The 20,647-nt window shown below is 40.6% G+C and overlaps 1 protein-coding gene across 1 annotated transcript; it reads right to left on the bottom strand.

The window, feature by feature from the left end:
* Positions 1–14,304: 14,304 nt before the first annotated feature.
* Positions 14,305–19,960, bottom strand: LOC131706853 (zinc finger and SCAN domain-containing protein 29-like). Its single transcript, XM_059008720.1, has 2 exons — positions 18,270–19,960; positions 14,305–14,504 (listed from the first exon to the last, which is right to left on the bottom strand). Exons 1-2 carry the CDS (start codon positions 19,255–19,257, stop codon positions 14,494–14,496), a joined length of 999 nt encoding a protein of 332 aa, XP_058864703.1. The 5' UTR covers positions 19,258–19,960; the 3' UTR covers positions 14,305–14,493.
* Between the last annotated feature and the right edge of the window lie 687 nt (positions 19,961–20,647).

The raw sequence follows: 20,647 nt of genomic DNA, 5'->3' as shown, positions 1-20,647 counted from the left end.
TCTTTACAAATTACTGTATAAAATGTTGTTATGACTTTTAGACCCCAAAGAAATACTACAAAAAATATTGCATAATGGGTATGATTATAATTTTGTAACATACAAATGAATGCCCTTTTAAAACATACTATATAATACGTTACGTTTCTGTATATTACAATATAAACAAAACCCATGCATTTCTTATGTTCTTATTAGTTTTCTGGGATTTCAAGAAAAAAATACGATTCTATGATTTTTTTTTTTTTTTTTTACTTTAAAACTAAATAAACACGCCTGCTGTGTAATTTAAACTGGTCTTAAATTCACCAAAATTTGACACCAAAAGATTTTTTTTCGTAACAGCATTTTTAAGCAATTCACTGCTGCAAGTAGTTCTTTTGAACCCTGACAAAGTCCATCATAGTCTTTTGTTTCAGCGAGGCAAAATATGTTTGCTGGGCTTCACTTAGTAACTGGAACTAATTTTACAGAATCCTTCCGCTGTTCATACCAAGACATAAGAACATAAGAACATAAGAAAGTTTACAAACGAGAGAAGGCCATTCAGCCCATCTTGCTCGTTTGGTTGTTAGTAGCTTAGTGATCCCAAAATCTCATCAAGCAGCTTCTTGAAGGATCCCAGGGTGTCAGCTTCAACAACATTACTGGGGAGTTGGTTCCAGACCCTCACAATTCTCTGTGTAAAAAAGTGCCTCTATTTTCTGTTCAGAATGCCCCTTTATCTAATCTCCATTTGTGACCCCTGGTCCTTGTTTCTTTCTTCAGGTCGAAAAAGTCCCCTGGGTCGATCTTGTCAATACCTTTTAGAATTTTGAATGCTTGAATCAGATCGCCGCGTAGTCTTCTTTGTTCAAGACTGAATAGATTCAATTATTTTAGCCTGTCTGCATTCGACATGCCTTTTAAACCCGGGATAATTCTGGTTGCTGTTCTTTGCACTCTTTCTAGAGCAGCAATATCCTTTTTGTAACAAGGTGACCAGAACTGAACACAATATTCTAGGTGAGGTCTTACTAATGCATTGTAAAGTTTTAACATTACTTCCCTTCATTTAAATTCAACACTTCTCACAATATATCCGAGCATCTTGTTGGCCTTTTTTATAGCTTCCCCACATTGTCTAGATGAAGACATTTCTGAGTCAACATAAACTCCTAGGTCTTTTTCATAGTTCCCTTCTTCAATTTCAGTATCTCCCATATCATATTTATAATGCACATTTTTATTGCCTACATGCATACTTTACACTTTTCTCTATTAAATGTAATTTGCCATGTGTCTGCCCAGTTCTGAATGCTGTCTAGATCATTTTGAATGACCTTTGCTGCTGCAACAGTGTTTGCCACTCCTCCTATTTTTGTTTCATCTGCAAATTTAACAAGTTTGCTTACTATACCAGAATCTAAATCATTAATGTAGATTAGGAATAGCAGAGGACCTAATACTGATCCCTGTGGTACACCACTGGTTACCTCGCTCTATTTTGAGGTTTCTCCTCTAATCAGTACTTTCTGTTTTCTACATGTTAACCACTCCCTAATCCATGTGCATGCATTTCCTTGAATTCCTACTGCATTCAGTTTGAGAATTAATCTTTTATGCGGGACCTTGTCAGAAGCTTTCTGGAAATCTAAATAAACCATGTTGTATGCTTTGTAATTATCCATTGTTGATGTTGCATCCTCAAAAAAGTCAAGCAGGTTAGTTAGACATGATCTCCCTTTCCTAAAACCATGCTGACTGTCTCCCAGGATATTGTTACCATATTGGTAATTTTCCATTTTAGATCTTATTATAGTTTCCATAAGTTTACATATAATAGAAGTCAGGCTTATTGGTCTGTAGTTACCTGGTTCGATTTTGTCTCCCTTTTTGTGGATCGGTATTACGTTTGCAATTTTCCAGTCTGTCGGTACAACCCCTGTGTCAAGAGACTGTTGCATGATCTTGGTTAGCGGTTTGTAAATAACTTCTTTCATTTCTTTGAGTACTATCGGGAGGATCTCATCCGGCCCAGGGGATTTGTTTATTTTAAGAGCTCCTAATCCCTTTAACACTTCTGCCTCTGTTATGCTAAAGTTATTTAAAACTGGATAGGAACAGGTCGACGTGGGGCATGTTGTCCGTGTCCTCCTTTGTAAAAACCTGTGAAAAGTAATCATTTAATATATTAGCTTTTTTTTTTCTTCATCTATGATTTTGCCATTTGTGTCTCTTAGACATTTAACCTCCTCTTTGAATGTTCTCTTGCTGTTATAATATTGGAAAAAAAACATTTTGGAATTGGTTTTAGCCCCCTTAGCAATATTGATTTCTATCTCTCTCTTGGCCTTTCTAACTTCCTTTTTGACTTGTGTTTGCAGTTTCAAGTACTCTTTCTGTGTACTTTGTTTTTGGTCCCTTTTGACTCTCTGAAAAGTGCCTTTTTTTGCTGAATATTTTTTCTAATTGATCTATTAAACCATTTTGACCATAAATCCTCGCATCTGTGGAGCGCTGCTGTCATGGCTTCGACTCCACAGCGTTTAATTAGACTGACTCATGCGTCTTTATGTGTGTGTGTGCACTGCGGGCATTAAATCTACAATACTGTAACATGTAAATTGGCTGGAAAAACAGAAAAACTTGTCTCTATTATTATTTATTTCTTAGCAGACGCCCTTATCCAGGACGACTTACAATTGTTACAAGATATCACATTATTTTTACATACAATTACTCATTTATACAGTTGGGTTTTTACTGGAGCAATCTAGGTAAAGTACCTTGCTCAAGGGTACAGCAGCAGTGTCCCCCCCACCTGGGATTGAACCCACAACCCTCCGGTCAAGAGTCCAGAGCCCTAACCCCTACTCCAGGTACACTTAGAGGTACACTGCATGTTGAAGTGTGTCTTTTATTTGCAAGGCACATGGATAATAAAATGTGATTCTGCACATTCCCTCCTTTAAAAACTATGTTCAGGAGGATTAAGACTTTCATTGCTGGAGGATCAATATAGTTGCAAGAAACCTCCATCTGGCCCACCTGCTGAAGAACAACTTGAGGCATGACATTTAATACACTCCTCAACTGAGAGAGATCTTGGCAAGATGCTCGAGGTGATTGCACAAGCATTCATTTATGTGTATTACTCTTTTGAGGCTTAACATTTTGAGGGCACAGGAAGTATAATATCACACTGCTATTGGGTGCTAAACATGCAACTTTACATTGCTTTATTAAAAGCTTTGGTAAAACCGAGAAAAGTAGTCACATGTTGTGGCTAATGACTTTATCAGAGGACCATTTGTCTACTTTATTATACATTTACAGTTGGAAATAATGAGTGAATCTTTTAATTGAGGAATGACCTTTTAAATTAATTTTCCAGCAAATATTTACAGAAATACTAACCTAGTGTAACTAATTACTGTGAATAACTTCAGTGATTTATATTGCAAAAATAAGTCAAATGAGTAGAGTGCCGTTATAATTGATAGACCTGTATACAGGTATACAATATAATAATGGGTCCTATTCACAAAACATACATTCTGGAGTTATAAGACTGTTTTGTATGACTGAACACCAGCAATGTAGATTATGCATTCCATTTTTAGGAATATTCTGTTACTGATAAATTAAAGACAATTTAGCAACATTCGCAAACCCCTAAGGCAGTAACATGCAATAACATACTGATAACTGTGGACATTCGAATCTGTTACCTACCTCAAAGTGCATTTATTGTTGTTCTTAAACAAATAACCAGTGTTCTGCTGAAACACCCTGAATAGTCTATGAACTACTGATAATTGGGCTGGCTTAAATACAACTTTTACTGCTGCTGATACATACTGAATCATTTATGAATTACTGATAGTATTGTATTTGTAAACTGACTACTAAAACTGGGTACTTCTTAAAAATGCTAATCTCTGCTAGGTGATACTCAGCAATTGTGCCTAGTGATTGAGTTACTATTGTCTTGCCAATTATCTATACAGCAATTAATCTAACTTATTTGTGTTTGTGTTATAATGAAATGTGTGCGTGATCGTTTTGCATTGAAGTTGTTGTCTCTTGATTGTGTGGTTTTTCTCTTATGACTTGAATATTGGTTTGTGTACCAACACTTAATAGTTTCATTTGATTTGTTTAAATGTAATATTTGATTGCTTTATATTGAAGTTTGGTTTATTGCTGTATGGTAATTTAACTGAAGGCCTAACTGTAATATATAGCAATTTGACTTGTTCTATGAGAACTGACTGGATCAAACATTTTTGTTGGTTGTTGTAACTGTTTTTCTACCATTGTCCACTTTGCTTGTACTAAATTGTATACTCAGATAATTTTTATACTCCTTTTAAAAGTAAGGCTATCCTTTTTGATTATAGCCGTTTCCTGGTACTTCGCCCTGTTCCCTAGCTACCATAACTATATAACATTATACTTCTGGAGTTATTTATCCGGACCGTCCCGGTTAACCAAAGGTGGTGGCAGCTACACGCCACTCTGTTTCAGTCCAGTTAGAACACAAGCTAGCCAGGACAGGTTCCGTTACACTGTGTTTCTTTCAAAAATGCACATATGAGACGTATGTAGTGAATAGAAGTGCTACACAGGTAAGCTTTATGGATTTAATTACATCCATAAACACAAAACCAGTATTTGAGGAATTGTATGACGAACCACTCAGATTGATTGCGAACATTATAAAAAAAGGGAAAAAAAAAAACGCTTTAAAATTATTACACTAATACGAACAGTTCAGCAGGAATATAAGTATTCTGATATTTGTAGTCATTCTGCATAATCTTACTGCCGACCAGCTTCCTCCCATGTATGATAATAATTCGATTTGGTTACTGGGTTTTCATCCTTGGGTCCCATGTCATTTGTCAGGCCAGCACATCTAGTTTTTAAAGCAATTTCTCACTGTGTTGTAACATGATCTCATCTTCCGAAACTGTGTTAAGTACTTGTTTTATTCAACCATAGAGAGGTAATTTGCCTGAATTCCCTGCCTAGAAAAGACTGCAGAGTAATTTACCTTGCCCCAATATCCATTTATAGACTAAATTTACATGATCTTCACATGCAGCTTACACTGTTTCCATACACCATCAGTTTTATGCATCGAGGCCTGTGCTGTAAAATAAAACAGATCTGTTACTTTACCCATCAACATCTTTAAATATGCACTCACACAAGAAAAATGTGTGCCACAAAAAAATAGAATTGCTATGCTAATGTCATCACTCAGTAAGAAACCCCACTTGTACATTTACATTTTTTACAAGGTAGTGCACTAACTGGCCAATATTGAGAATGTAAGTAAAATGTTTAATGCTGGTTTATTATTATTATTATTATTATTATTATTATTATTATTATTATTATTTATTTAACTAGGAGATTTACCTGAGACTGAGGCCTCATTTATAAAGGGGTCCTAGAAAACAATAACAAGATAATTACAATGTACAAACACAAAGAAATCATGTGCTGTCCAAACTTAAATCAGCAGCATACAGAGATCAAAGAACAGAATACTACAGTATTATAGCCCATGTTGCAGACTACAGTACTCTAATAAGAGTACTGTTTAAAGATGCAATAATTCAATCAATTAATGGATTTTTTATCACAATGAATTTTATTTGGCAAGTCTCAATTAAAACAGGAATTGATTGATTAATTGCCCTGGTGCCCCGTTTGGAGCTTTAGGCATCCCCTATCTGTGCAGCTACACAGAAACACTTTTTTTCTTGTCTGTTGCTAGACTAAAAGTCTTCCGATTATATTTGTTTTGTGATAAGAGATGTCAGAATCTAATGAAAAATGTGGATTTCTTCTTGATTTTTAATAATTTAATTAATAGTTTTCTCAATGTCTATATTATATTATGGTAACACTTTACATCAAGTGTCTCTAATTACTGTGTATTTACATAGTAGTTACTTAGTAAATACATGTGTACTTATACATAATTACAAAGTTATTATGCATAGTTACAATGGACTTAACCCTTTGTGGTCCTATGTTGGACCAGGTCCGACATTACAATTTTCCCTTTCCGGTCTGATGTCGGACCGCAAAGGGTTAATGTGCAAATCTTTTTGTACTATATATAAGTACACAGTTGTATGAAAACATGGTTAGAGTAAGGTTTAGAGTTTGGGTTGGGGTTATATCGTGCAATAATGTAACATTGTAATTACAGTATGCGTAATTACACATGTATTTACTCTGCAACTACTAAGTAAATGTGCAGTAATTAGACACAATGTAAAGTGTTACCTATATTACTATGTATAATTATATGCACATGCATGTTTTCACAGTTGTATTTGAAGGCTTAAAACCATCCAGTCTTTTTTTGTTGCTTCTTTCTTTTCAATAAGAAAGCATTCTCAATACCTCAGTTATTGCTGATTATCAGTTCAATTAGGGGATTTGTTTCTCACTGCACCTCTAGCATTGCTGCATTTTGAATTCATTGAAGTAAACAGCCACTGAAACTGTGTGGTCTTAGTGTTACCAATACTTGCACAGTTAATTATCTTACACATTTGCTGATAAACTGTCCTGCAGAATATATTTGCATCTGAAACACTAAACAACACAATATAGACAATACTCACACTGTAGTATACAGTTTAGCTACACATTTGCATTGTGTAGGCAGAGTACACATCAGCGATATGGTGATAACTTCCAGTTTTAGTTTTTATTTTTGTTTTCATTAATATTTATGGTATGCAGGCTGGCGGCAGAGTAGTTGTCCTTTAAGATGAAAAAGTTGCTTTCGAATTTTGTGTTTTATTTATTAATACTGCGGACTTGGCACTAAAGATGGGAACAGTAATAAAACAATACACTCATGATGAATCTGTCAGAAAATATTATAGAACAGTTTAAATTTCCCTGAATTATGTATGTGTAAACTGGATTACATAGCCTTTAAAGGATTTCTATGTTAATATAACATTTACATAAAGAACATTTACATAAAAGTTGTATGGAAACTGTTTTTTTTTATTAACCTACTACAATACTTTATTAAGATTTTCATCTAAATTGTGTCAATCGATGTATCTATCCTTGCAAACTGTATATTATTATAGGTGTATTTTTCACACCAGCTGTTTGCTTACAGTATAACAATAACATTGCCTTGGTTACATATTGCATTTCTTTGTTCCTTCTTTCTTATCAACCTGTATAATAAGTAAGTTGCTTCAAAATACTTTGACATACAGGTAGTGCACAAAAAAATGGAAACACCTGGGTATATGAGGGACACCAAGTATATTGAAAGCAAGGGCTTCCACACAGGTGTGGCTCATGTGTTAATTAAGCAAATAACATCCCAGCATGCTTAGGGTCATGTATAAAAATGCTGGACAGGCCTGGTTGCCTATAATTATGGCTGCAAGAGGAGACCTCAGTGACTTTGAAAGAGGGGTGATTGTTGGGGCACATTTGACAGGAGCTTCAGTGACCAAGACAGCTCAACTTGCTGATGTTTCATGAGCAACAGTGTCTAAGGTGATGTCAGCATGGAACTCAGAGGGAAAGACATGATCAGCAAAGGGCAACAGTGGGCGGAAGCGCATACAACATGATTGTGATATCCGTGCATTAATTCGAAGTGCAAGGCAAGACAGGCGAGCAACTGCAGATCAATTGACTGCAAATTTCAACCTGGGACGCAAGCAGTTTCATCAAAAACGGTCCGCCAAGAACTCCACAGAGCGGGATACCATAGTGGCCCAACGCCCTATTAAGTAACTTTACATTGGTGGTTCCATGTTTTTGTCCACTACCTGTATGTCTATGACGGGCAACTACAGCTGCATTCACATTTTTTTGTGTCAGTTTTTCATTAACCTTTCAAGGTCCACCCAATGTTAAATATCCCGTAGGTGACCTGGCCCTTCAACTCTTTTTCTCAGGCACTATGACAGACAGCCCTTGTCAGTGGAATATGTAATTGGAAAGATTCAGGCCTTTAAAATGAGGTCATACTTGTGTATTTCCATTAGATAACCATATTAGGAGACAGCCTTGAATGCGAGTGTTTTGGAATGTTGCTGAAGACAGACCTATCTTAGTGCAGTAAACAAAGATTTTCACATAAACTCTTTACAAAATAAGAGAAATGGCAACATCAAAGGCACAAGGACCTATTTTCTGTATATATATATATATATATATATATATATATATATATATATATATATATATATATATATTTGTATATATGGCCATAATTCATATATACAAACACAATGACCTATTTTCTGTATATATATATATATATATATATATATATATATATGTGTGTGTGTGTTTGTACATATGGCCATAATTTCTTTATTTATCCAATTATCCAATTTGTTAAAAAAAAAAAATAATTCCCATGTTCCCTACATGTTGTAAGTTTCATTGTGCACTGTCAGATTTGAGCTGGCCATGCTAAAATGTTTTACAAACAATAAATCATGTTTGTTTGGTTTTTTTTTTCTAAAAAGCGCCTCTCTTTTTCTGTGGTTTTTGTTATCCGTATTGAACAGGGTGAGTTTCAGACTATTTCACTTTTTTATGAAAGCCTAGTGTGTGCACATTCATTTCATGCATGACATGTACCTGTAACCTTTATAGTTAAAGAGTTATAGCCACAAATATAACAACAGTAAAAAACAGGTGAAAATAACTCTGACCCTTTTAAGTATATGGAAAAATACCGTAACATTATTCAAAAGGTTTCATTCAACTTTATGAAGCAAAATTAGGTCATGCAAAAAAGTTATCTTTCCAATACTACAACAAAAGTCTACAGATAGGATTTTTCTTTTCAGTTTTGATTATTCTTTTCCAGATCTGTATACTGTATACTGTAGTGCTGAAATAGTTCAATATTTTCAAATAATAACTCTAAAAGCATTTTGTTACATCAGGGTTGACAATTGAGTTAAACATAGAAGAAGAATGTGTAGATACAGTATATCCATCTGACCTTTAAGCAAGGCAGCTTACTCTGTATGTTTCATATCACTTCCAATAAAAAAGAAACACTTCTTTTTTAGTTATATTTCTCAGAACAGATCATTTTTAAATGGATATAGCCTTCAAAACAAATCAATTCCATACATTTTGCTCTGACTTCCACAATCATATCTGCTAGGGACTAAAGAAGAAAAAAAGTAAAGGTGTGCTTTGCATAGCAGGGAGGGATTCAAATGAGATGCTAATGTGTCCCACGCATGTCCATCAAGCACTGCATTACTATACCCAAACTGTCTTGTAGAAACTAATCTGGATGTTATTGGCCTGCCAAAGAAAATGTATACATTAGCTATAGATTAGGCCCGCAGCAGTAAAGTACACTAAACTACTGTCTTCTGTCACAGACTGTCTTTGAAATAAACCTCTGAGGAAACTACCTCAGCAACCAAAAAAAATGCAGTATTCAAATTACTCTTTCTCTGTATCCCAGTCATCTTTTTTTACAAGGAATAAGAGTTTATTACAATAACATTATAATGATACATTACTATGGTATAGCTTCAAATCAATTAATTATGCCTTTATTTGTATAACTGTTTATGGCAATTGATAATGGGTAGAGTGCAAATGAAGGATAAGACATTTGTGTTGCAACTAAAATGTTTTTAAAGAGCATTTCAGTATGTGCACAGCCCTTGTGTTTGCATTTCTGCTAGGGAAAGCATTTACAGTATGATGCCTGCCAACACCTTGTCTGACTTTGGCCAGTGCCAAATCTGCAGTGACTGTGTTTTTTCCTGCATTCTGGCCCGGCGTCACCACTCGTCCATCCCTGACACAGTGACTTTCATTGTATAGTACTGCCATGAAGCAGTTAATCACTAGAAACAAAACCAGGTAAGATAAAGCAGTGCTGCTGAGGCTTCCTGGGAAACAGGCAAACTGATGTCAATGTGCTGCGTAAGCTTTGGATCCTCAATGAATCACATATCTAGGAGCCTGTTCGGTGATAAATACACAGCGAGAGGTCCTGCACAAGAGAGGGCACATTGACTGAACACTGCCCTGTATTTTATGAAACAACCGGAGTGGATGATGTATGGAGTCTACAAGGGCAATATTTCCCTCACTATCTCCGTTTAGGGGTTGAGAATTTATAACCTTAAAAGAATAGTCTATACTTAGTAGACGCAAGTGGAAACCAAAATGACTGTGGAGCTTCGGTTTGGTATAGAAGGAAAGCAGCCTACTTAACCCTAGAGCACTTATCAGAGGAGGCAGTAACACCGGTCAGGAACAGGCATCATGAGAGATTCTCCTGCCATTGCTTGCAATGCTGTAGTTTGCTAGAGGTTTTGCTGTGGTTTCTGCAGAGTAATACGCTGGTATTATTTTGTCTGTAAAAGTGTTTTTATTTTCCATTTCAGGTTATAATTTTATATTGTTTTCTGAACAATGGCCAAACAATTGAAATGGCCTGTGACAGGGAGGCAGCACTGCAGCCTGCCCTTAAACTGAGTGTAAAAGCTTTCTGTTTGTTCAAGCAGTTTTGGTGAAAAAGGGGTGCAGGAGGTGCTGTCCATGCTAAGTTGGTGCGGAGCTGTTCAGGTGCTGAACGTGGCTGCCGTCTCCCACAGAGAGAGAACGACAGCCTGAAAATTGGCCCAGTGAGCTGGGGGGACAATGTAAAGTCCTGTCTATACTGCATATGAGGGGAACAAGGAAAAGGAAAGGATCCCTTTTATTTTGTTGAACTTTGGTTTATTTATTTTATTTACTTTTGAAGATAGTTTATTGTTGAACAGCACTCTGGATTTCTTGTCTGTTTGTTGTAAAGGAACAATACATTTCCAGGTGCTTCTGGTACCTACCTTGGTCGACTTACTCCCACACCACACTGTGACATGGCCATTTTACAATTAGCAAACATATTGAAAACTTGAATTACTTTTTATATGGCAGAAACTTTCTAAAGTAATTATGAAGATTGTTCTAGGCATCTAAAGAATAACAGTAATTAGAGTTGCTGTAATTCTATGACCAGATACATTAATTTAAATCATTTGAATTGTTTTCATTTTTATTAACCTTGCTCCCTGTAAAAAAAAAGAAACACATGCAAACACAAAAGATATACAGAGTTCATATGGGATTTTTGTTTGGTTTCCTGTCAAAGTTAATTAGTGTACGTCTGTCTAACATGACATATTTCTGTGAACCTATCTTATTATTAAATTCTGCTGATTAAAAATCTAATTATGCCTTAATTACTATTCAGTTGGTGCATTATTTCATTAAATGCAAATTAAGTTTCTGCTGCAGTTTATGTATATCTTTGTGAACAGGCTGGCTTGTGCGGTGATGACAGACCAGGAAGTTGTGAGTGAGTGAATGTGGTGTTGCATTGGGTTATTGTGAATAAAAGATTTCAGCCAAACAGAACACTCAAAACAAACAGCATGCTGGCCAAAACAGACAGACAAACAAACAAACAAACAGTGGACGAACCCAAACAAGTATCGTGCGGGTCCTCCCGCACAAGTTGCAATTATTATTCTTTTTAACTTTTAATTATTTTTCCTCTCTCTCTCTCTCTTGTTCTCCACCACGAACACCCAACCAACCAACCCAACTACAGCGATTCATACATATCACAGCGAGGAACAGAGAGGAAAGAAACTTCATGGAGGATATTTTTGTGCCTACAACTGAAACTGAAAAAAATCTTCTAAGATTGTACACAAAATAGAATGCCAACAAGGTCTGATTTCTGAAGAAGCAAAGTGCACAGATAGATAAACAACAAACATATGTAACAGTTAAAGGACACTTTTTTTAAAGAATAAAATTGAATGTGAATGATACTGTCGTTTAAAGAAAAGGCTATTGAAACAGCAACTATTCAGTAAAGAATGCTGTTTTTTATAGCGATGCTGCATTGCAGAATTCTTACTGTGGTCCCTCTGCAAACAAACGCAGTTAACATGGGATAGCAAACCAAATTATTAATTTACGTTGCCAGAATTCTTGAATAAATGTTACCTTCCTTGGACTGCATGGTGGTGTATGTGTAAAGAATCAGTAATAGCCCAAGTACAACACTATGCCAAGTCATTTAATGATTTATTGATACAGAGATAGATTGAGTGATGCATTTCAAAATGCTAACACAAAATTCCAATTATTCCAACAAAGGTAAGCAAGTGGGTATTTACATATTTTATTTACATTTTGAATTCTATCAAGTAATTATATGACTAAACAGTAATGAATACATAATTGCTAGTCTCTTTTTGCCAGTGAATTTTCTACATATTCTAAACTAAACTTTATTTATTTATTTAAATGTAGACTGCTAATTATTTTACCTTGTTTACTCTTCTCAATTTAGAATATACCATTATATTCCCTCACTGCAACTTCTCACAACAGTGCAGCCAATTGCCCTTTTACACCTCGGACCTCACTGGTGCCTGGACAGTAGGGTCTGCTGTACCTGAGAGAGGACCAGAGCCAATGTGAGCCACCCTATGGAATCCCTAGCAAAGAATGGCAACTTTACACTGCCAGAATCTGCACGCCCCTGACTGTATGACATCCTACATAGCATGTGGTTGTGCCTGTACCAAATAATGCATTTTAAAACCAAATTAAATGTTTTGCCTTTTATCAGATTTCACTGCTCATTTCATCATTGTACTGTTGCACTTTCCATTCCAAATAATTGTTTTCTATTTTAAAATACTATTCTAATTTAATCCATTTCTAGATATTTTTCAAGTCATTGCAGCTTCATGAAAAATACCCTGTTTCATCTTTTCATTAAAAATCCATCTTTTTAAGTCTTCAAAAGAAGGCTGGAGAGAAACATTGGTGAAAGACCCCTGATTTACCACTAAATAGGTGAAAAGTGTCTTGCTTTATCTAAACCAGATTTAACTTACATAAGACTGCATCTGAATACAATTTTGCTGTGTTCCTTTCCTATACCATATTAGCTTGTCTAGCCTGAACCCTGTATGATTCTATACCTTTCACACAGCTCTAAGTGTGTATTGTTGTGATATTTTGAAAGGTCCAGAGATCCCCTGCCTTCCCTTCTTTGCTTTCATCAAAGAATAGGGTCCCTATTTCGTAAAGGATGGCCAAAAATGAAACATTCACTTTAGAAATAAGGTGGTGTGCAGAGTGCACCATAAAGCCAATTTGGTTGGAACTAAAACTCAACACAAACACTGACCTCCTCTGAGTGCCACGAAAGCGGAGGATGTCCGGTCAACCCACACACATGGACTTGTCTTTCATCAGGCATTGTCAGTGAAATCAATGACGTGGTGTTCTGACCAGAAACGACACTACTGTGCATGAAAGTGTGCCCTGTTAACTATAAACCTGGATGTTTATTAGCAGTAAAACTACCTTGCGTTTGTCTAGAGACCTGTACGGCCCATCACTTATTCCAGTATTGATACAGTTATCATTGCTTACAGAAGACCTTGCTGAGTATAAATTTATCGGAAAAAATAAGTTTCTGTGCTTTCGATGTCACCATTTCATGTTTGTGTACTGCACTGAGGTATGTCTGTTATCAGCGCGGCAGCAACATTCCAAAACACTCGCTGTCAAGCCTATCTCCTAGTATGGTCATCTACTGGAAATACACAAGTCGGACCTCGTTTGAAAGCTTAGATCAGTGGTCGGCAATTAAATTTGATGGTGAGCCAAATGACCCGCGGGTAGCCACAGAGTGGGCAATTTGCTATACCCCCCCCCCCCACTTCCCCGCCCAAAAGATGTGTTGCAGCATGGCACAAGGCATAACGGCAATAAAACTTGTCAATAAAAAAAGTTGGTCAAGCCAGTTGAAAACAAACCAAAAAGGAAAAAAGAAGTAACAATTGTGATAGTACGTCTTTGTAACCTCCAAATAAATATAACTAAAATAATATAACATATGTGTTGTATCTACAGTATTAAGAGACAATTAGTTTAACATTCCAATATGTTGTAAGTGAAAGGTAACCCAAAATGACTCCAAATTGACTTTATTGTACGTCTGAAAGACAATTTCATTGCTCGCATTGACAACCTCAGCATTCCCAGGTACGTAATCGTTTTTGTCTGTGATCCATTTTCAACCCCGATGGTGATTTCTCATCCCATGCTGTGAACAGGATGTGAGTGGTGATAATAAAGGCAATGTCCAGACCAGAGTTCTCCCAAAACGTCTGTGTTTTAATTTCAATAATTATAATAAATAATAATAATAAACACCCCCCCCCCCTTTTGCCAGCGATGGTATCGGGGGGAACACGGCAGGTTTACAGTCCTTATTAACAAAAAGAATGACACTCCTGAACCACAATCCTCCGTGCACGAAACTGTGCTCTTTCTTCCGGGGTCGTGGTGAGTGCTGGTGCTGTGCTGTGTTGTGCTGTGAGGGACGTGCTCCGGGTCTAATGCTGGCTCCGCGGCTGCAGCTCCCGACTCTCACTCCTCCTCTGTCAGAGACAAAACAAAACAATAACAGAGACACAGGCTCCGGCTGGATACCGTCATCAGCGCAAGGGGGCCGTACTAACGTAACTGCTTCCCCTTTGTACCCAGAACCTCCTCCTTGCAAACAACCCGTTGCCATGGTTTCTCCAATAGGGGCCCGCCCCGCAGCTGATTGCAATGGAATCCTTCCAGGTACATGCAACTACGCGCTCCCCCTAATATGGTCACCTTCCGGTTTCCACCTACCGTCAAGGCAGTCCATCTAGGAGGAAGCATACGATCCACCTTACCAAGCGCCTTCTTTGGTCGGGAGGGAGATTTACAGTTTGAATTCTTTCTCTCTCTGTCACACATCTCACCCCTCAGAGTGATGCCGAAGGCACACTCGGCCAATTCTAAGTTCCCCAATGGGCCCCCCTCCCTTGAAAAAAAATCTGCATTTTGATGCTCCTTACCCGCACGATGTTTCACTGTATAGTGGAAGGGTTGCAGCGCCAGATACCACCGAGTTATCCGAGCGTTATTGTCCTTCATCGTATGCAACCACCTTAAAGGAGCATGATCAGTGACAAGAGTGAAAGAACGCCCCAGCAAGTAATAGCGAAGGGCATGAGTGGCCCATTTGATGGCCAAACACTCCTTCTCAATGACGGAGTAGTTAATCTCCCGTGGAGCCAATTTTTTGCTCATGTAAATAATCGGGTGTTCTACCCCGTCAACTTGCTGGGACAGGACCGCCCCCAGACCAATCTGGGAGGCATCGGTCTGGAGGATGAACTCCTTACTGAAATCTGGTGAAATAAGTGCTGGGGCCTGGCATAGTCTCCTCTTAATCGTGTCAAAGGCCCCCTGACACTCCCCTGTCCACTTAACTATTTTTGGAGCCGTCTTTTTGGTGAGCTCTACCAAGGGGTTAACTATGGTGGCATACTCGGGGATAAAGCGGCGATAATAGCCTGCTAACCCCAATAGTGATCTCACCTGCGGTTTGGTTCTCGGGATCGCCGTCTCCACTAGAGCCTGGACTTTAGAAGCGATCGGCTTTACCCGCCCATTACCCATAAGGAAGCCAAGATACTGGGTTTCTTGTTTGCCGAATGCACACTTGCCCAGGTTAGCCGTCAGCCCCGCCTCCCTCAGAGACTGTAGGACGGCCGAAAGTCTAATAATATGCTCTCTCCAGGTAGAGCTGAAAATCACCACGTCATCAATGTATGCAGCGGCATACTGCTGATGGGGCGCTAGGACCTGGTCCATCAGTCTCTGAAAGGTGGCCGGGGCTCCATGCAACCCAAAGGGCATGGTCTGGAAATGGAACAAGCCACCCGGGGTAGAGAAAGCAGTTTTCTCTTGCGAACTCTGGGTCAGTGGAATTTGCCAGTATCCCTTCGTCAGATCCAAAGTCGAAATCAACCGCGCTCCTCCCAGTCGGTCGAGGAGCTCGTCTACCCGAGGCATGGGATATGCATCAAACTTGGAGATGGCATTAACCTTTCTGAAATCCACGCAGAACCGAGTGGAGCCGTCCTTCTTAGGCACCATCACTATCGGGCTGCTCCACTCGCTCCGGGAAGGCTCAATGACTCCAAGCTCGAGCATATCCCTCACCTCCCGGCCAACGGCACCCCTGCGACTCTCCGGGATTCGATACGGTCTCTCTCGAACCCTGACACCTGCGGGAGTAATAATAGCATGTTCAATCATATTAGTTCTGCCAGGCAAGTCAGAAAAAGCATCACCAAATTGTTTCACTAACCCACGGAGTTCACACTTCTGATCAGGAAGTAATTGTTCCCCCATCGGAATGTTAACTGTAGCTGGTGTACTGACAGAGGGACCAAAATCCTCTTCTATACTGTCATTGGCTATAAACAGGGCCTCCCTTTCATTGTAGGGTTTTAATAAATTAATATGGTAAATTTCAGTTTTGTTCCGGCGATCGGGTTGTCTGATTTCGTAGTTTACATTACCAATTGCCCGCGTCACCTCATATGGTCCCTGCCACTTAGCGTACAGTTTAGACTCCGAAGTGGGAAGTAGCAGCAGTACCTTATCTCCTGGCCGAAAAGTCCGAATCCGTGCTTGTTTATTGTACTGCTGCTCTTGCCGATGCTGAGCCTGTTTTAAGTTCTCGTGTGCCAAATGACCAACCAATTGCAGGCGATCTCTCAACATAATTACATATTTCACTATGTTTTTAGCATCTTTATTTTGCTCCTCCCATCCTTCCTTTACAAGATCAAGGACCCCTCGTGGCTGTCTCCCGTACAGCAGCTCAAAGGGAGAAAACCCGGTCGAGCTCTGAGGCACCTCTCTCACGGCAAACATCAGGTAGGGAAGGAGTTTAGCCCAATGTTTTTGCTCCTGGTTGACAAACCGCCTCAGCATCTGCTTCAATGTCTGATTAAAACGTTCCACCAAACCATCCGATTGCGGGTGATAAATGGAGGTCCGAATGGATCGAATTTGTAATAATTTATACAGTTCCTTTAAACACCGTGACATAAAATTAGTTCCGTGATCAGTCAGAATTTCTTTGGGGATCCCTACTCTCGCTATGATCTGCACTAACTCTTTTGCAATCGCCAATGCACTAGTGGACCTCAATGGTACTGCCTCTGGATATCTGGTCGCGTAGTCCACCACTACTAAAATATGCGTATATCCACAGTCAGACTGGCTCAATGGACCCACTATGTCCATTGCAATGCGTTCAAAGGGGATATTGATCAGGGGCAGTGGAACCAATGGAGCCGGGCGAACCCGCCCCGGCGCTACCTGTTGGCACTCTCTACAGGTCGCCACATACCGCTTCACCTCACTGTACACTCCCGCCCAGTAAAATCGAGCCAATATTCGTTCCTGAGTCTTTTCGCTACCTAAGTGGCCCGAACAAGGGACATCATGAGCCAACCGCATGATCTCATGTCGAAAAGACTGAGGAACGAGTAACTGTGTTACAGTCTGCCCTGTGCTCGGGGCTCGGGATACTCTATACAGCAAATGCCCAAGCACAATGTGGTGAGGGTATGTGAGCGGCCGATTGCCATCTACTTCCTTCCCCTCGATAGACCGAACCTGCCCCCAGAGGTTAGCCAGCGTAGGATCATTTTTTTGCTCGTACGCTAGATCAACATCTCGGTCCCAGACTTTCGGTATATCGAGCGGGGATATGGTAGCCTCAGCACTAGGGTTCTCAGTAACTCGGCCCGGTCGGTCACACTGGATCCCAGTTCCCTTTCCCTGGCGTTTATCAGACGTGGAGGAGTCTCCTACCAAACCCCAACCTCGTGTCATTGATGCGCCCTCCCATTTTTCCACCCTTCTCTCTCGTTTAGTTTTTTTTGGGCGGAACCGAGAGGGGAACAGATCAGCATGCAGCGGAAAAATATCTCCAATAGTTTCCCCCGCTGCTCCTATGGCCTTACCGGAGACTGGCTCTACCTTTTGGTTTATAATTGTTTCGAAACATGGCCAGTCTCGACCTAAAATAACAGGGTATGGCAACCTTTTTGCCACCGCCACAATTACACGGCGGGTGTGACTACCAATGGTCACATCTAATTTAGTGAGGGGGTAGTCCTTGTTATCTCCATGGATACAGGAGATGACCACTAACCCACGTGACCACCAAGGTACCCCTTCTAAGAGAGTTTCCGAAATCAAGGTCTGATCACACCCAGAGTCCACTAATGCGTGGGTGCTCACATTACCAACCCGCACATCAACAATACAAGGTCCCTCCCAATCATTACCCCTGGACTTACCTGTCGCCGGTACCAAATAATGCGAAGCCGCACCACACTCCATTGCTGAGGGGCAATTCCGGGCAAGGTGGCCGACCCCATGGCACCGGTAACATTCCAGAGGGAGAGGCGCCCACGGAGCCTGATTGTCCCGCTGCCAACCTGACAGCGGGGAGGGGGCCCCTGTTCTACCCCAGCTGGGGGTTGACCTCGGCCTCCAGTGTTGTGGAGCGAGGCCACCCGTTGGGGAACGTGAGGGTGCTGGTCCAGACGTGAAGGGTGTGTGTGGGTGAAGGGGCCCCGGCCTTGGGCCCGCCATCCTGGGTCTGATGAAGGTCGGCGTGGAATGTATCGGGGTGGGCAGCGGTGTGGGCATAGAGTCCTCGTACCCCTCAGCCAACCTGACCGCGGCGTCCAGCGTGGTGGGCCGGTGCCGGCTGACCCAATTACTGGCTTCTGGCCCCAGCAACTGTATAAATTGTTCAATGGTGACAATCTCAGCCACCTCCTCTGCTGTGCGTTCACCAGGGCAGAGCCACCGGGTCACCTGGTCCACCAACTGCTGGGCCATTACTCGGGGTCGGACTCCTTCTGGGCGTTGGTACTCCCGGAACCGGCGGCGGTGCGTCTCCTCCGTGATGTCCAGTCGCTGAAGGATGGCTTTCTTTACAAGATCATAATCCATGGCTTGTTCATGGGTTAAAGCGTGGTAGGCTGCCTGGGCTTCCCCGATCAGATTGGGTCCCAGCTGGGTAGCCCACCACTCCCGAGGCCATAGGGCTGCTGTCGCCTGCCTTTCAAAGGATGTTAAATAGGCCTCGGGATCATCCTCCAGCGACATCTTCACCACTTTAGGTTTCGGAGGCGCTACTGCTGGTTCGGCCACCGGTTCCCTCCTCTGGTTGGCCGCGAGGAACATGGCATTCATCCTCTCCATCACCGCTGCCAAGGTCTCTTCATGCCTACGTGCCTGAGCCTCCATCATGGTGTTCAGTGCTGCAGGGTCCATTGTAAAATCCCGTTTCTGACACCACTTGTGAACAGGATGTGAGTGGTGATAATAAAGGCAATGTCCAGACCAGAGTTCTCCCAAAACGTCTGTGTTTTAATTTCAATAATTATAATAAATAATAATAATAAACACCCCCCCCCCTTTTGCCAGCGATGGTATCGGGGGGAACACGGCAGGTTTACAGTCCTTATTAACAAAAAGAATGACACTCCTGAACCACAATCCTCCGTGCACGAAACTGTGCTCTTTCTTCCGGGGTCGTGGTGAGTGCTGGTGCTGTGCTGTGTTGTGCTGTGAGGGACGTGCTCCGGGTCTAATGCTGGCTCCGCGGCTGCAGCTCCCGACTCTCACTCCTCCTCTGTCAGAGACAAAACAAAACAATAACAGAGACACAGGCTCCGGCTGGATACCGTCATCAGCGCAAGGGGGCCGTACTAACGTAACTGCTTCCCCTTTGTACCCAGAACCTCCTCCTTGCAAACAACCCGTTGCCATGGTTTCTCCAATAGGGGCCCGCCCCGCAGCTGATTGCAATGGAATCCTTCCAGGTACATGCAACTACGCGCTCCCCCTAATATGGTCACCTTCCGGTTTCCGCCTACCGTCAAGGCAGTCCATCTAGGAGGAAGCATACGATCCACCTTACCAAGCGCCTTCTTTGGTCGGGAGGGAGATTTACAGTTTGAATTCTTTCTCTCTCTGTCACACATGCAAAGAAAGTGCTTCCCGCAATCGACGAAACAGCAACTAGAACTAGTAGTATGTTTGCAGGCATTGTCGTTGCTGAAAACTGAATTCATTAACAAAGCAAATCTGGAATCATTCTGGTGCGCCTATACAGTATATGTCCAGACTACTATCTACTTACACATGCGAAGAGGCTTATTCCACAATGAATGCAATATTAAAAACAGATGCATGAAACTGGCTGACACAAGAACCTTTGGAGATCTATCACACCTGGTGTTCTAAAGCTGATCGCAGAATAAAAGTGCCATTTCTGATTGAATTTGTCATAACGCAATGAAGGATTAAAAAAAAATGTATGCTACTTTTGAATTGTGTTTTATGTTATTCTGCATTCCTGTCTACACTTAATAACTTAATTTTCTGCTTACTCACAAGAAATATATGAAGGTTGTACGGGGAATCCCCCATGACAGCCCCCTTGCGGTAATATTAAAATGAAGTTTCGCTCTCGCTCAACCTTAGGTACAGCCCTGCCAGGAAGTATATGTGGGCCGGATTTGGCCCGCAGACCACCATTTGCCGACCATTGGCTTAGACTCTCCTCTTTCTAATGATGTATGGCAAGCAGGGCTGTCTCTCCCAGTGCCTGAGTAAAAAGAGTTAAAGAGCCAGTTCGCCGGCAAGATATTTAACATTG

Source organism: Acipenser ruthenus, chromosome 37, assembly GCF_902713425.1.
Source record: "Acipenser ruthenus chromosome 37, fAciRut3.2 maternal haplotype, whole genome shotgun sequence".
NCBI lineage: Eukaryota > Metazoa > Chordata > Actinopteri > Acipenseriformes > Acipenseridae > Acipenser > Acipenser ruthenus.
This window is presented reverse-complemented; position numbering and strand designations above follow the sequence as displayed.

What these genes read in the sequence shown, in the direction of transcription:
- LOC131706853 (XM_059008720.1), bottom strand. Translation starts at nt 19,257, where the DNA reads ATGGACCCTGCAGCACTGAACACCATGATGGAGGCTCAGGCACGTAGG.